At 37.9% G+C, this 16,335-nt stretch overlaps 1 protein-coding gene across 9 annotated transcripts in view; it reads right to left on the bottom strand.

Moving 5' to 3' along the window:
• The window catches only part of RIC1 (RIC1 homolog, RAB6A GEF complex partner 1), a 156,142-nt gene that overhangs the window by 55,430 nt on the left and 84,377 nt on the right, over positions 1 to 16,335 (bottom strand). For 7 of the 9 annotated variants that reach the window (XM_042243427.2, XM_042243429.2, XM_004004364.6 and 4 more), the window contains 3 exons: positions 15,057 to 15,164; positions 6,043 to 6,185; positions 5,620 to 5,756 (listed from right to left, as the gene is read on the bottom strand). In XM_042243427.2, the coding sequence (XP_042099361.1) occupies positions 5,620 to 5,756; positions 6,043 to 6,185; positions 15,057 to 15,164 (388 nt within the window). The remainder of the gene's footprint in view (positions 1 to 5,619; positions 5,757 to 6,042; positions 6,186 to 15,056; positions 15,165 to 16,335) is intronic. The other 2 variants (XM_042243428.2, XM_060409429.1) reach the window with 1 other exon arrangement.

The raw sequence follows: 16,335 nt of genomic DNA, 5'->3' as shown, positions 1-16,335 counted from the left end.
CCCAATCAATGGGAATCAGTCAATTTTCTTTGGTCTATCTCGTCTCTTGAGAAACCTGTATGGGGGTCAAGAAGTAACAGAACCCTGTATGGAATAACTGAATGGTTTGGGATAGAGAAAGGAGTATGACAAGGCTGTTTATTGTCACCCTGTTTATTTAACTTATACACAGAGCACGTCATGCGAAATGCCAGGCTGGATGAATTACAAGCTGGAATCAAGACTATGAGGAGAAATATCAACAATCTCAGATATGCGGATGACACCACTCTAATGGCAGAAAGCTAAGAGGAACTAAACAGCCTCTTGATGAAGGTAAAGGAGTAGAGTGAAAAAGTCAGCTTAAAACTCAATATTAAAAAAACCTAAGATCATGGCATCCAGTTTCATCACTTCATGGCAAATATAAGGGGAAAAGGTGGAAGCAGTGACAGGTTTCTTCTTAGGCTCTAAAATCACTGCAGATGGTGACTGCAGCTATGAAATTAGAAGATGACTGCTCCTTGGTAGGAAAGCCATGACAAACCCAGTCAATATGCTAAAAAGCAAAGACAACACTATGCCAACAAAGGTCCCTACAGTCAAAGCTATGGTCTTTTCAGTAGTCATGTACCAATGTGAGAGCTGGACAATAAAGAAGGCTGAGTGCTGAAGAATTGATGCTTTGAATTGTGGTGCTGGAGAAGACTCTTAAGAGTCCGTTGGAAAGCAAGGAGATCAAACCAGTCAATCTTAAAGGAAATCAACCCTGAATACTCTTTGGAAGGACTGGTGCGGAAACTGAAACTCCAATACTATGGCTACTAGATGCAAACAGCTGACTCACTGGAAAAGACCCTGATGCTGGCAAAGACTGAAGGCAGAAGGAGAAGAGGGTGACAGAGGATGAGATGGTTGGATGGCATCACTGATTCAATGGACGTGATTTTCAGCAAACTCCAGGAGATGGTGAGGGACAAGGAAGCCTGGTGTGTTGCAGTCCATACGGTCTTGAAGAGTCGGACATGACTTGGGGGCTGAACAACAACGACATTCTTTAGACGTGATTAATGATTTGTCAGTTGCTTACTATTCTCTTTTACTCCTTTGTTTTATAGTATAACAGCGTGGCATATGGCAGCCTAACATTACATCTCAGATCTACCACTCACTTGTAAAAATGACTGTGATATTTTCAAGCTTCAGTTTTCTTTTCTGTAAACTACCTCTTAGAGTGTTTTGAAGTTTAAATGGGAGTAGATATATTCAATACATGTAAGGAATGCTGCTAAAGCTGAAACTCCAGTACTGTGGCCACCTCATGTGAAGAGTTGACTCATTGGAAAGACTCTGATGCTGGGAGGGATTGGGGGCAGGAGGAGAAGGGGACGACAGAGGATGAGATGGCTGGATGGCATCATGGACTTGATGGACGTGAGTCTGAGTGAACTCTGGGAGTTGGTGATGGACAGGGAGGCTGGCGTGCTGCGGTTCATGGGGTCGCAAAGAGTCGGACATGATTGAGCGACTGAATTGAACTGAACTGAACTCACTCAATATAATGCCTGGAATTCAACAAGTTAAATAAGCTTCAATGAATGGATGATATTATTATTAAGCTTCATATGCTACTTAATTTTGAATACAGACACAGAATAGAGTCAACTCTGCTGGCTGTTTTTATTTGTCAAATCAAGGGCATCTTAGATCATAAATTCTAAGGCAAAGGTCACCATGACTGCTAGTTTAGTAAGCACAGAATTTAGCACACTACAATACTGCACTTTACTTTTGGATTATCACAACAGTGAACATTAGATGATCGGATATAATTAAGCTGTTCAAAATATAACACTATAGAGGTTTTTAAAAATTCCTAAATAAACTATATAATCTACTCTCTAAATATGAAATGTTTGCTTCTTTGTAGGAGTTTTATTTATTTTACTTTAATAATAAAACTATACATTATTTCAGATAATAGAAAATGGCAAAAGATAGCAATGAATATTATTTCTTTGGACTACTGTCTAGACTGGAATTCATTCATTCATCCCTACCATAAAAGTCTTCCAGGCACCCACTATTCACCAGATGCTGCTCTAGATACTGAGAATACTGCAGATATTCAAACATACCAAAATCCTCAGCTGTATCCCTGCCTTACATTTGTTAAAAGACTGACAAGTTTAAAAAACTGTACAGTATTACACAGAAAGTTGGTAAATGCTACAAAAAAAAATAATAAAACAGTTATGGAGAAGAGAGTGTATGGGGGAAGGATGTAATATTAAACTATTTTCCCTATGATGAAGGTGCCTCTCGAGGAAAGTACTGAGAGAGACAGAGCAACAGAAGGGCCCTGTCATAGCAGCATTTCTAGCATGTTCAAAGATAAAAGAAACTTGTGTGGCTGGAGTGGAGTGGAATAAGGGAAGAAGTAGTAAAGGAGATAACGGATGAAACAGTAGGCCAGATTTATAGGGCTTTGAAAGCCACCATGAGATCTTTGACTTTTTCTCCATTTCATATATGGGGAGTCAGTTGGAGAGTCTTTAATTTCTTAACCCTTTCTATTATGAATTAGAATATGATACATCAAAGATAAATACCAAAACCAAAAATGTACATCATAGTAATATCACAAAGGAAACACCTGTGAAATTACCACTCAGCTAGGAATTACCAGTACCAAAAGTCTCCCAATAGTGTCACTCCTGATCAATATACCCTCACCCGAACCACAAAAGTAACCAATATCCAGACTTATGGTAATCACTTTCTACTTTTCCTTTAAACTATTAACACTTAAACATGCACTCATACAAACTCTAATTCAGAGCTGCCTAGGTTTTAAGATTTCCTTCTGCTTTATGTAAAATAGAATCATAGTAGCCTTGTTTGCTCATTTTAGCTCACTGGGCCTCTGGCCTCCCCTAGCCTCCTAATTCCTTACTGTTTTGTTAGCTCTCCAAAGCCTTTAAGCACATTAAAAAAATTATTTTTTCTCCAGCTTTTCTAGTTGACCTCAGCAGGTTTTGTCCTAAAACTCTAGTCCTCCTAAAGGGTTCTGAGCAGAGGAGTGGCATAGTCTGACATATTTTAATAGATGTGTCTACTGTATTTTTACAGTGTATACTCTAAGTTATACATAGTGTGTGTGTGTATATATATATATATATACACACAATGTGTATATAGATGTGTATACTGTATGGTGGCTGTAAATTTGTACAGCCATTATAGAATGCCAAACAGGAGTTCTTATAAGGCACTTAAATAATGTCTAATATAAATACACCATTAGAGTATTTCCCAATTACCAGTAATACATATGCAATGTTTTCATGAAACTTATATTTTCTACTTATAACTTCCTTAATAATGTCCATCTACTTTTCATTATTTAAATCCTTAAATTACTAGAAAATTTTCTTTAACCAAATACTAATTAAAGCTGATATTCAGAAATGAGTCAATTACCTTCCAGTTCTAACATGTTTATTTTCAGGAAATAAATTTAAATCCAAAACATGTCAACAAAATGAAAAGGGAGTCTACTGAATGGGAGAAAATATTTGCAGATCACATATGTGACAAAAGGTTATATTCAAAATATATAAAAAACTCATGCATTTAATAGCAAAAAATTGATTTAAAAAATGGGCAGATGATCTGAACAAACATTCCTCTACAGCACACATAAGGATGCCCAAAAAGTACCTGAAAAGATGCTCAACACCACTAATATCAGAGAAACGCACATCAAAACCACAATGAGATGTTACCTCACACCTGTCAGAATGGCTATTATCAAAAAGACAAGAAATAATTAAGTGTTGGGACAATGGGAGAAAAAGGAATCCCTGTGCATTCCTGATGGCAGTGTAAATTTGTACAGCCACTACATCTCCATGTTCAATGCAGCATTGTTTATAAAAGCCAAAATATGGAAACACTTAAGTGTTCACTGATAGATAGAGAAAATTTGGTATATGTACATACACGCACATAAAACGGAACACAGTTGACTCATACAACATGAGGGTTAGGGTTACCTATCCCCCACAGTAGAAAATACGCACACAACTTTACAGCTGGCCCTCAATATCCATGGGTCTGCATCTGTGGATTCAATTAATTGCAGATTATAGAGTACTACAGTATGTATTTATTGAAAAAAATCCAGGTGTCAGTGGACCTGTGCAGTTCAAATTTACGTTGTTCAAGGGTCAACTGTATTTAGCCATAAAGAAGAATGAAATCTTGCCTTTTGCAACATGCTGAATGAAGTAAATTAGACGAGAAAGCTGATACCATATAGAAAAATATGCCCTTAAAAACTTGAAATTCCTTCCAGTTAGAGAGGCTGAACATGAATATTTAGTTTCTCTGACTCTTAAAATCCCAAATGTGTAAGTTGGCAAGGACAGAATGGGAGAGGAGGTAGTATCAGAAAATTTTGTAAGCTGGGAAGCAAGCGTATGAGTAGAGTCCTTAACTAGCAGTAAGGAACACTTTGAAAAACAGTCAAATTTGCATTACAGGTTACACAAAGGGCTTGGGGAATTAAAATGTCTCTCAAAAGCTGAACTAAAAGCAGCAGGACTGGCTCAAAGACTGTTTATTCAATAGCTGGATCTGCTTAGGTTACCTCCCACTCTGAGCAGCTAAGGAATATTCTTCCTCCACTCCAAGAGAAAACTGAATTTTTTCTTTAGAGAAAAACAAGACAAAAATCTCAGCGGTCTCTAAACAACACTGAAAATAGGGATACGTGGGAGTTTACTTCCTGAATTTGGAATCTCTAGTCTAACTCTTTCATAACTCAAAATCCCAAAATACTGGGCCAGCCAGGTACATCATCTTTGGAGAAGACTGGATAAAGCGTGAGGAGGAAAAAAAATAACCCAGTTAGCACATGTTATGAAGAGCACAGTCAACCAAACCCACCAAATCCCACACAGCCTTTGGTGAATCTAAATTTTTATTCTGGGTCTTTGTCACAACCAAATTCATACATTAACTAATCAAATATTTACCATTAACTCTGAAAGGATCTAAGAGTAAAGGAATATAGGGAATCCAGAGGATGATGATGATGGACAGCCCCAACATGCAGCCTGTGTGCAATCTATCCAGAAGAATCCAAGAGAAATTTCTTCAAGACGACGAAACAAATACTAATATAATCAAAATCACATTATCTATATTGGAATGATGGGAAGAACATACAGACGTTGTGGGACCAGGGAAGAGGGAAGTAAATGGTCATTTTCCACAATGGCAAGTCAATAAACACAGCCTAAAAACCAAAAACTACAGGAAATACTCTGAGTAGTGGAGATAAATAGCAAAATAATCAATAAAGGAGTAAATAGTAGTTGTCTCTGAGAATGAACACTGGGCATGAAGAGAGGAAAGGAACGCTCATTCTTCATTAACATGTCAAAAGGCTTCCTTGTTTATGTATAGTTAAGACTTCATTGTCTGTTTATGCTAGTTGTATGTATAGCTTTGATTAAAAAAAATTAACAACCACTCCTAAAATCTTAAATAAGGAAAACTGGACGGGGATTTAATGAAGATTAAAATTAATGAATGCAAAATTGAAAAACAAACATTGAAAGTAAATCCTACCTCTGCAGTAAATCTACTTGACACTGGTGTAATAAATCCAACTTTACCATCATTAAACACAACAGCAAATCCATCAAGTGTGGCACAGTATTCCATGTCTCTAATGTGCACATCTGCAAAACCCAGGAATGAACCTGCTGATGAAAAAATAAGTATTTGAAACATTAATATAAATATAGTAAATTAATTCTCTTACACTTTTGCTTGCAAACCATGTAAGAACAGTTAAAAGGTCAAGATTTAAAGACCTAACAACACTGAACAGTTAAACTATTCCTTTCTACACACACACACACTCAACTCACTCTCCTTTTCTTTCCTTGCATAATTAATTTGAAAGTAGAAAAATCCATAGAAAATATCTGACTATATTATATAAAATATTAAACTCCTTGTTCTATCTCATGTAAAAAGTATTACTACCTCTAGATGACTGCAGGTCTACTGAAAAGGGTACTGTACAAAGATTAATAGCTTTCCTCCCATTTGTCATTCCTTCCCAGTGAATAAGATGAAGAAGTCCATCAGAAGTAGCAACCAGGAGATCTTCCAGCACAGACTGCAAACTGTAGGGAAGCAATAAGCAATTTATCAGTTATCTTTTAAGAAAAACATACTGGGAAAGCAAAGAATATAACTGCTCTGGAGAATATTGAAGCAAAGATCATGAAACCACTTATAAAACTGCCATTTATCAACAATTTCACTATACAGTAGTTTATCTATGTATAATTCAATCTAGATCAGAAATTCTGGGGGGGGGAAAAAAGACCATAGTTGCTATTATTACAAACCTGACGGACTGAGTTTAAAAACCAGACACACTGAAATGACAGATTAGAAGATGGAAGGATAAGTGAAGCTAAGAAAGGAAAGAGGCAGAGAAACCATACAAATGAACTAATGACAGAATGACAGTCTAGAGCTAGGGACTGCAGTGGTACCCATTCTCTACCCCTGTCCAAGAGAGCTTTCACCAGTGATGGAGATATTCTGTTATCCATACTACTGAACACAGTAGCCGTTAGCCATGTGTGGTGACCGCACATTTGAAATACTGAAGGAATGTAACAAAAACACTGAATTTTAAGTTTAGTTTATCTACAATTAACATTTAAGTCACTTCATTTGACTAGTGTCTACTGTCATGGAAAACACAGTTCCAGACCACAGTATTTCTAAGGTATCACAGAATCTCATGTTAGGTCTGGGCTCTGTGGCAGGCGCTATGCTTGTCGAAGATTGAAAGGTGAAGAAATATAGTTTCTCCCTCCAGAAGACCTCTCAGGTAACTAAGTACTGAAAATAAATTATGTAGTATGATCTCAGCATTTATTGATACTTGCAAAGAGCTTTAACAATTACAGTTTCCAGGGCAATAAATGCCTAATTTGCTTACTCTTATAATGCCAAGCCTGGAGGGCAGTGTTATTTACATCTGGTACCAAATGTTTATGGGAGGAAGGTCAAGAGTGAGGAATAATCCAAGTGAAGCTACAAAGATACTGGCAGAAACAAAGAAAGGGAAGCAATGGAAACTTGGCATCAGGAAAGCCAAGGGAATAGTGAAAGTCAAAGTGTTAGTCGCTCAATTGTGTTTGACTCTTTGCGACCCCATGAACTACAGCCTGCCAGGCTCGTTTGTCCATAGGACTTCCCAGGCAAGAATACTGGAGTGGGTTGCCATTTCCTTCTCCGGGGAATACTCCTGACCCAGGGATTGGACCAATGCCTCCTGCACTGCAAGCAGACTCTTTACTGTCTGAGCTACCAGGGAAGCTCTCAAGAGTATCAAATGCTATAAAAAAATTGAGTATAAGAATGAAAAATGTATGTCTAATATACACTGTTATATACTGTTAAATTAGCTTTCATACTTAAGAGGTTAAAAGTTTATTTCAGAAATATTTTAATTCATGACAGTGAAAAGAATGTTTTTCAATGTTTTCTTTAACCTTCAATTCTTCGGAGTCCAATGACTTATTCTACTATGTATTTCAGATAATTAACAATTTACTGTATTTTCTTCCCAACTATAAAAATATTTTAAAAGATTATCCCCTTATTGAGCTCCATCTCTTGAACTTCAGAGCATTTTAACCAATTACAATTTCCAGTTTAAAGAAAGTTCATCTTTTAAAATATTATATATTCTTTTATTTCAAATTTATATTTTAATGGTAAAATTTATGTGTAGCATGTGGTGGCTAGAATATAAAAACTTTATGTTTTAGACCTGCTACTGCAAGGAGATCAAACCAAGTCAATCTTAAAGGAAATGAACCCTAAATATTCATTGGAAAGGCTGATGCTGAAGCTCCAGTACTTCGAGCACCTGAAGTGAAGAGCCGACTCACTGGAAAAGATCCTGATACTGGGAAAGACTGATGGTAAAAGGAGAAGGAGGTGGCAAAGAATGAGATGGTTAGTGTCACTGACTCTATGGACATGAATTTGAGCAAACTTTGGGAAATAGTGATGAACAAGGAAGCCTGGTGGGCTACAGCTCACAGGGTCACAAAGAGTCAGACATGACTTGGCGACTGAACAACAACTGCATGTCAAAAGAAGTAATTTAGTGGAGTAGTCACTGGGCTTCCCTGGTAGCTCAGTGGTAAAGAATCTGCCTGCAATGCAGGTAGGGAAGATACGCTGGAAACAGGATAGGCTACCCACTCCAGTATTCTTGGGCTTCCCTGGTGGCTCGGCTGGTAAAAAATCCACCTGCAGTGTGAGAGACCTGGGTTCGACCCCTGGGTTGGGAAGATTCCCTGGAGAAGGCTACCCACTCCAGTATTCTGGCCTGGAGAATTCCATGGACTGTATAGCCCATGGGGTCGCAAAGAGTTAGACACAACTGAGCAACTTTCACTTTCAGTCACTGGTTTACCAGTGATCTTCATTCAGTAGGAGTCAGCCTAGGTTTATTTCAAATTGCATTCTTTCTCTTCCTTTCTCATATGTCCCTAGAAAAATCACTGCATATGATGGTTAGGAACAAGATCAAGGTTAACCTTCAGTAATTTAACTGCCTGACAGACAAAACTCAACACTCCTTTGACAAAGTTAACAGAATTCAGAATCTCTACCATCATTCACCATGCTGTGACAAAAAATGACCAGGCATCTGAATAAACAGGAAAACGTGATCCAGAGTTAAGAGAAAAATCCATCAATGTAAACTGACTCATAAAAAATCCTGATGTTGGAATTAACAATGACTTTAAAATAATTAAGACAAACATGATAAACAATCTATATAAAAAGATAAACCCTTCTTGTTTAATTGAAAGTAAACAAACTTTAAATTAAAGGCTGATGTCAGATGTTAAAGTACTGAATATTTCCATAGTTTAGTAAACAGGTCTTGTTCCAAGTCACCCAAGTGTTTTCCCTCACCACTGATTCCTGTTCTCACAAAGAACTAAAGGATTGATTCCGGGCATCTGGGGGATGTCAAGATTCTGTACAAATAATCAGTATCTTTGGGAAGATCCTTGGAGAAGGGACTGTCTACCCACTCCAGTATTTGGCCCTGGAGAATTTCAAGGACTATATAGTCCATGGGGTAGCAAACAGTTGGACACGACTGAGTGACTTTTACTTTCACTTTTCTTTCATTTATGTCTTTGTATGTCGCACTGATTTTTATTGAAAATCACCCTGGGTGTAAATAAACACAGAATACATATAAATATACTCTAAGTTATGCCTTTAGAGAGAGGCTCTCCAATCATTAACTTCTATGGGCTTTACCAACAGCTATGTGATATCCCAGGGGTGTCTGTTATTGCTGTTGTTATTTAACTAAGGATCTTAGAAGCAGAATAATAGGATTTTGGAAGGAGAATAATAGGATTTTGGAATCTGATTAGTCAAATATTCTTAATGGAAATATATAATTAACAATTCTCAAATATGTAAATATGTTTCTTACCTAATTAATATTAAATACTGGGAATACCAGACCACCTGACCTGCCTCTTGAGAAACCTATATGCAGGTCAGGAAGCAACAGTTAGAACTGGACATGGAACAACAGACTGGTTCCAAATAGGAAAAGGAGTACGCCAAGGCTGTATATTGTCACCCTGCTTATTTAACTTATATGCAGAGTACATCATGAGAAACGCTGGACTGGAAGAAACACAAGCTGGAATCAAGATTGCCAGGAGAAACATCAATACCCTCAGATATGATACCACCCTTCTGGCAGAAAGTGAAGAGGAACTAAAAAACCTCTTGATGAAAGTGAAAGTGCAGAGTGAAAAAGTTGGCTTAAAGCTCAACATTCAGAAAACGAAGATCATGGCATCCAGTCCCATCACTTCATGGGAAATAGATGGGGAAACAGTGGAAACTGTATCAGACTTTATTTTTCTGGGCTCCAAAATCACTGCAGATGGTAACTGCAGCCATGAAATAAAAGACATTTACTCCTTGGAAGAAAAGCTATGACCAACCTAGATAGCATATTCAAAAGCAGAGACATTACTTTGCCGACTAAGGTCCGTCTAGTCAAGGCTATGGTTTTTCCTGTGGTCATGTATGGATATGAGAGTTGGACTGTGAAGAAGGCTGAACACCGAAGAATTGATGCTTTTGAGGTGTGGTGTTGGAGAAGACTCTTGAGAGTCCCTTGGACTGCAAGGAGATCCAACCAGTCCATTCTGAAGGAGATCAGCCCTGGGATTTCTTTGGACGGAATGATGCTAAAGCTGAAACTCCAGTACTTTGGCCACCTCATGCGAAGAGTTGATTCATTGGAAAAGACTCTGATGCTGGGAGGGACTGGGGGCAGGAGGAGAAGGGGACGACAGAGGATGAGATGGCTGGATGGCATCACGGACTCGATGGACATGAGTCTGAGTGAACTCCGGGAGTTGGTGATGGTCAGGGAGGCCTGGTGTGCTGCGATTCATGGGGTCACAGTCGATTCATGGACACGACTGAGCGACTGAACTGAACTATATATACTACATGGGGCTTTCTATGTGCCTGGGAAAAAGGAAGATAGAGAATAAACTGTAAAATTTATTTGCATTTATTATTAGTTAGAAATACAGTAAGATTTTAATTATAAATTATATTAGTACTTTTTTTCCTTTTTAAATTAAAAAAAAATTTTTTTGTACTGGGATATAGCCAGCTAACAATGTTGTGACAGTTTTAGATGAACAGAAAAGAGTCTCAGCCATACATACACATGTACCCATTTTCCCACCAGCCCCCCTCCCATCCAGGCTGCCACATAATACTGAGCAGAGTTCCATGTGCTATACAGTAGGTCCTTGCTGGTTATCCATTTTAAGCATCGCAATGTAGTACTTTTTACTTTCTAAACATACTCTATCCTTAATCAATAACAAGAAAAAGATGTTTAACATTTAATCCTATTCCTTCTTCAATAAAAAAATTAAAGATGGCAGTACTCTTGCCATCTTATGCCTAAAAGCAGCAGTCTATCCCTATCTTTATTTGACTTATTTTCAGCAGTTTTCAGAGAGAAAACAGAAGGCTAAAAGCCCAATTTTCATACCTCCTCACTCAATTGTAAATTATATAGGAATTCTCCAATTAAATTTCCAGGAGGTCCATGTTACAGGTGCTAATAATAACACTCTTCTGAAACGCAATCATTTTACTGAAGTTTTGAGAGAAACCTTAGAGATTTCCAATCACCTAAATAAGTAGGTTAAAAATGAGCACAAGTTACACTTGTACAAGATAGCAGGAATTTTTTTTAAAGGTTTTTTTTTTCTATCCTATTTCCATGAACTGTATATTTTTTCCTCCCACCAGGTGGAGGCAGAAAGCCATGCTTGTACAGTCCCACATAGCTTGGTTCCTAGACATTCAAAATTCCTCACAAAAGTTACATTCTTAAACAGAATCTCTATGCTGAAATAAAATCCGAGATGAAGAGTAACCTTAACGCAATGTTTTGTAGCCCTCATCACATTTGACAGTGAATAAAAACACCAAAAAGGCATTCTTTTTCTCTGAGAAGAATCAGAGTAAAAAAGGATAGATTAAACAAGGCAAGACAATAGTCAGCCACTTGCACACAATACTATTTTAATATGTTCCACTATCTGTACTGTATTCTAATAAGAGAAACAATAAAAGAAGCCGTTCATTACAACTGTGAATCGGAAGGATTTAAAAAACATAGGCACTGCCCTCATATACAATAGCTTAATACATTCACATATTGCATCCATATAGATAAACACTTCTTGCGAAACCTGGCCCCTGGCCACTCAGTTCTCACGCCCAGTTTCTTACGTATTCTTCCAGAACAACACCTATTCTACCACCACCAGCGCTCTTTAAAAACAGAGACAGTAATGCCAGCGTTATTACATACAGCCTACTTTTCTTCCTTTAATCCAACAACATACTTGGGAGTTTTTTCAAGGAAGAGTGCCCTCAATGTTTGTACAAAAGCAGAACTATCTTTTTAAGTAATATATACTATGTTATACCATTTGAAATGAAGAAAATGGAGTAGCCCTCATAGTCAACAAAAGTCAGAAATGCAGTTCTTGGGTGCAATCTCAAAAATGACAGAATGATCTGTTTGTTTCCAAGGCAAACCATTTAATATTACAGTAATCCAAGTCTATACCCCAACCAGTAATGCTGAAGAAGGTGAAGCTGAATGGTTCTATCAAGACCTACAAGACCTCTAGAACTAACACCCTAAAACACGTTCTTTTCATTATAGAGGACTGGAGTGCAAAAGTAGGAAGGAAATCAAGAGCCACCTGAAATAACAGGCAAATTTGGCCTTGGAGTACAGAATGAAGCAGGGTAAAGGCTAACAGAGTTTTGCCAAGAGAACGCACTGGTCACAGCAAACACTCTCTTCAACAACACAAGATGCCCAAAACTGAAATCAGACTGACTATATTCTTTGCAGTCAAAGATGGAGAAGCTCTACACAGTCAGCAAAAACAAGACCGGGAGCTGACTGTGGCTCAGATTATGAACTCCTTATTTCCAATTCCGACTTAAATTGAAGAAAGTAGGCAACACCACTAGACCATTCAGATATGACCTAAATCAAATCCCTTACGATTATCAGTGGAAGAGACAAACAGATTCAAGGGATTAGATCTCAGAGACAGAGTGCCTGAAGAACTATGGACAAAGGTCTGTGACAGTGTATCAAAACCACCCCCAAGGGAAAGAAATGCAAAAAGGCAAAATGGTTGTCTGAGGAGGCTGTACAAACAGCCGAAAAAAGAACAGAAGTGAAAGGCAAAGGACAAAAGAAAAGATCTGAATTCAAATTCCACCCATTTGAATGCAGAGTTCCAAAGAATAGCAAGGAGAGGTGAGAAAGCCTTCCTTAGTGATCAATGCAAAGAAACAGAGGAAAACAACAGAATGGGAAAGACTAGAGATCTCTTCAAGAAAATTAGAGATATCAAGGCAACATTTCATGCAACGATGAGTTCAATAAAGGACAGAAATGGTATGGAACTAACAGTAGCAGAAAATATTAAGAAGAGGTGGCTAGACTACATAGAAGAACTATACAAAGAAGATCTTCATGAGCCAGATAATCACGATGGTGTGGTCACTCACCTAGAGCCAGACATCCTGGAATGCGAAGTCAAGTGGGCCATAGAAAGCATCACTAAAAACAAAGCTAGTGGAGGTGACGGAATTCCAGTTGAGCTATTTCAAATCCTGAAAGATGATGCTGTGAAAGTGCTGCACTCAATATGCCAGCAAATTTGGAAAACTCAGCAATGGCCACAGGACTGGAAAAGGTCAGTTTTCATTCCAATCCCAAAGAAAGGCAATGCCAAAGAATGCTCAAACTACTGCACAAGTGCACTGATCTCACACACTAGCAAAGTAATGCTTAAAATTCTCTAAGCCAGGCTTCAACAGTAGGTGAACGGTGAACTTCCAGATGTTCAAGCTGGATTCAGAAAAGGCAGAGGAACCAGAGATCAAATTGCCAACATCCGTTGGATCACTGAGAAAGCAAGAGAGTTCCAGAAAAACATCTATTTCTGCTTTATCGACTATGCTAAAGCCTTTGCCTGTGTGGATCACAGCAAATTGTGGAAAATTCTTAAAGAGATGGGAATACCAGACCACCTTACCTGCCCCCTGAGAAATCTGTATGCAGGTCAAGAAGCAACAGTTAGAACTGGACATGGAACAACAGACTGGTTCTAAATCGGAAAAGGAGTACAAGGCTGTATATTGTCACCCTGCTTATTTAACTTATATGCAGGGTACATCATGTGAAATGCCAGGCTGGATGAAGCACAAGCTGGAATCAAGATTGCTGGAGAAGTATCAATAACCTCAGATACACAGATGATACCACCCTTATGGCAGAAAGCAAAGAAGAACTAATGAGCCTGTTGATGAAACTGAGAGGAGAGTGAAAAAGTTGGCTTAAAACTCAACATTCAGAAAACTAAGATCATGGCATCCAATCCCATCACTTCATGGCAAATAGATGGGGAAACAATGGAAACAGTGACAGACTTAATTTGGCGGGGCGGGGGGGGGGGCCTCCAAATTCATTGCAAATGGTAACTATAGTGATGAAATTAAAAGATGCTTGCTCCCTGAAGAAAAGCTATGACAAACTTAGTCACCATATTAACAAGAAGGGATTACTTTGCCAACAAAGGTCCATCTAATCAAGGCTATGGTTTTTCCAGTAGTCATGTATGGATGTGAGAGTTGTACTATAAGGAAAGCTGAGTGCTGAAGAAGTGATGCTTTTGAACTGTGGTGTTTGAGAAGACTCTTGAGAGTCCCTTGGATTGCAAGGAGATCAAACCAGTCAATCCTAAATGAAATCAGTCCTGAATACTCATTGGAAGGACTGATGCTGAAGCTGAAGCTCCAATACCTTGGCTATCTGATGCGAAGAACCAGAAAAGACCCTGGTTCAACCCTTTTCTAATCATGGTCCTTGGAAAAGACCCTGATGCTGGGAAACACTGAAGGCAGGAGGAGAAGGGGATGACAGAGGATGAGATGGTTGGATGGCATCACTGACTCGATGGATGTGAGTTTGAGCAAGCTCCAGGAGTTGATGGGACAGGGAAGCCTGCTGTGCTGCACTACATGGGATCACAAAGAGTCAGACATGACTCAGCGACTGAACTGAACTATATCATTTGAACAATTCTAGATCTTATTAAAAAAAAATAAAAATTTCTAAATAAAATTATAATTGATATACCCAAATTGTGGGCTTTATTACTGTAATTTAAATATAATAATGTACCATCTTGTAAGGTTTTACATTTTTTATGAGACTAATCAAGTATTTCTAGGACTAAAAAGAATTGACAAGAAGTAAAATCAACTTTCTTATTGCTCATGCGATTAACAAACCACACACTGTGTACTGTCATCACAAAATGCTAAGTTTAACCAAAGTACTGTACCTCATGATGGGTGCTTGCAAATCCAGTATTTTCCTCATCTCTAAATTTAATGCTGGAGCACACTGTTCTTCCTTAAAATGGGGTGTCCCTTTCATTTGCGGGCTTCCTCTAAAAAAAAGAATACACAGGATTAAAGAGAAAGATATTCAATTCAATCATATGTACAAATCAAGTGTTCATCCTTTAGGTTCTCAAGTAAAAAACATATTAAAATTCCATTTTAGCAGACAATATCAATTAGAAATTAATGTGTTTGACCAATGTAACCTGTGTTCGTAGGGGTCGGGGGATGAGGGGGTTGGTAGTAGAGGGAGAAAAGCAAAGAATCTAAAATACAAACACACACACACACGACAGTCAGGATAAAAGTGAATTCTCAAAGGAACCAAGAGATATCTTATTTTAAATGACTGATGGCCTTTTTCTGAGTTGGACAACTATGGAACTTATATACCATTCTATCATATAGTGCATATCCGAAGTGATCCAAATCGTCACCTCATCTTATCTTAGTCCACACCTCACTCTTGCTTTCTATTCTTTAGGTGTGTATCAGACAAGAAGGTCAGATTCAGGGATACAATTAGGAGATGTTTTAAGTAAGTGGTAATAAATGGCAAAATGGCTAAATTTGAAAACTCCTTGGCACTAAATGGCTGCACTAGAGCAGCTAGGTCAATGCCAACATAATTGAGCTGTCACACACAACCCCTCAAAAGGACTATAAAGATGTTTCAGAATCTTTATAACCATATGGCATTTGGACCATTCTTTCTCAATGCTTGTGCTAGGATTTAATAGCTATCTGTCTATTCTCTTACTATCAGCTATGATTAACTCAAGGCAACAATTAGTCTGCCTTCATCATCTTTCCATCTTGCTAGCTATAATCCTATAAATCAATTTGTCAATATTACTAAAATTATGTGCAAAGAGTCTAACAGTTAAACAGCTTTTAAGAGTCCTAGCTTTGAGAAAATTATTTGGATGCTAAGAAAATTATTCAGATACTTTTCTTTTTTTTTTTAAATTCAGACACTTTTTAATTTTTAGGTTATTTCTCATATCGAAGCCTGGTGGGGCTTTATTATCATCCAGCTACTGCCATGTGCTGGAATATCTGATTCTTTCTACATGTCTGAATGGCTAAACTAGCTAATGTTTAACCAAACATGTTCATGTTCAATTAGTATGTTTGACTGATATGATAGCCCTTAGAAGGCCACTATGAGTTATTATCAATAATTTATAGGACTCACATCTGACTAATTACACAAAA

The sequence above is a fragment of the Ovis aries genome, chromosome 2 (genome assembly GCF_016772045.2).
Source record: "Ovis aries strain OAR_USU_Benz2616 breed Rambouillet chromosome 2, ARS-UI_Ramb_v3.0, whole genome shotgun sequence".
NCBI classification, from domain to species: Eukaryota; Metazoa; Chordata; class Mammalia; order Artiodactyla; family Bovidae; genus Ovis; species Ovis aries.
The sequence above is the reverse complement of the archived record's forward strand: the minus strand, read 5'-3'. Positions and strand labels throughout refer to the sequence as shown.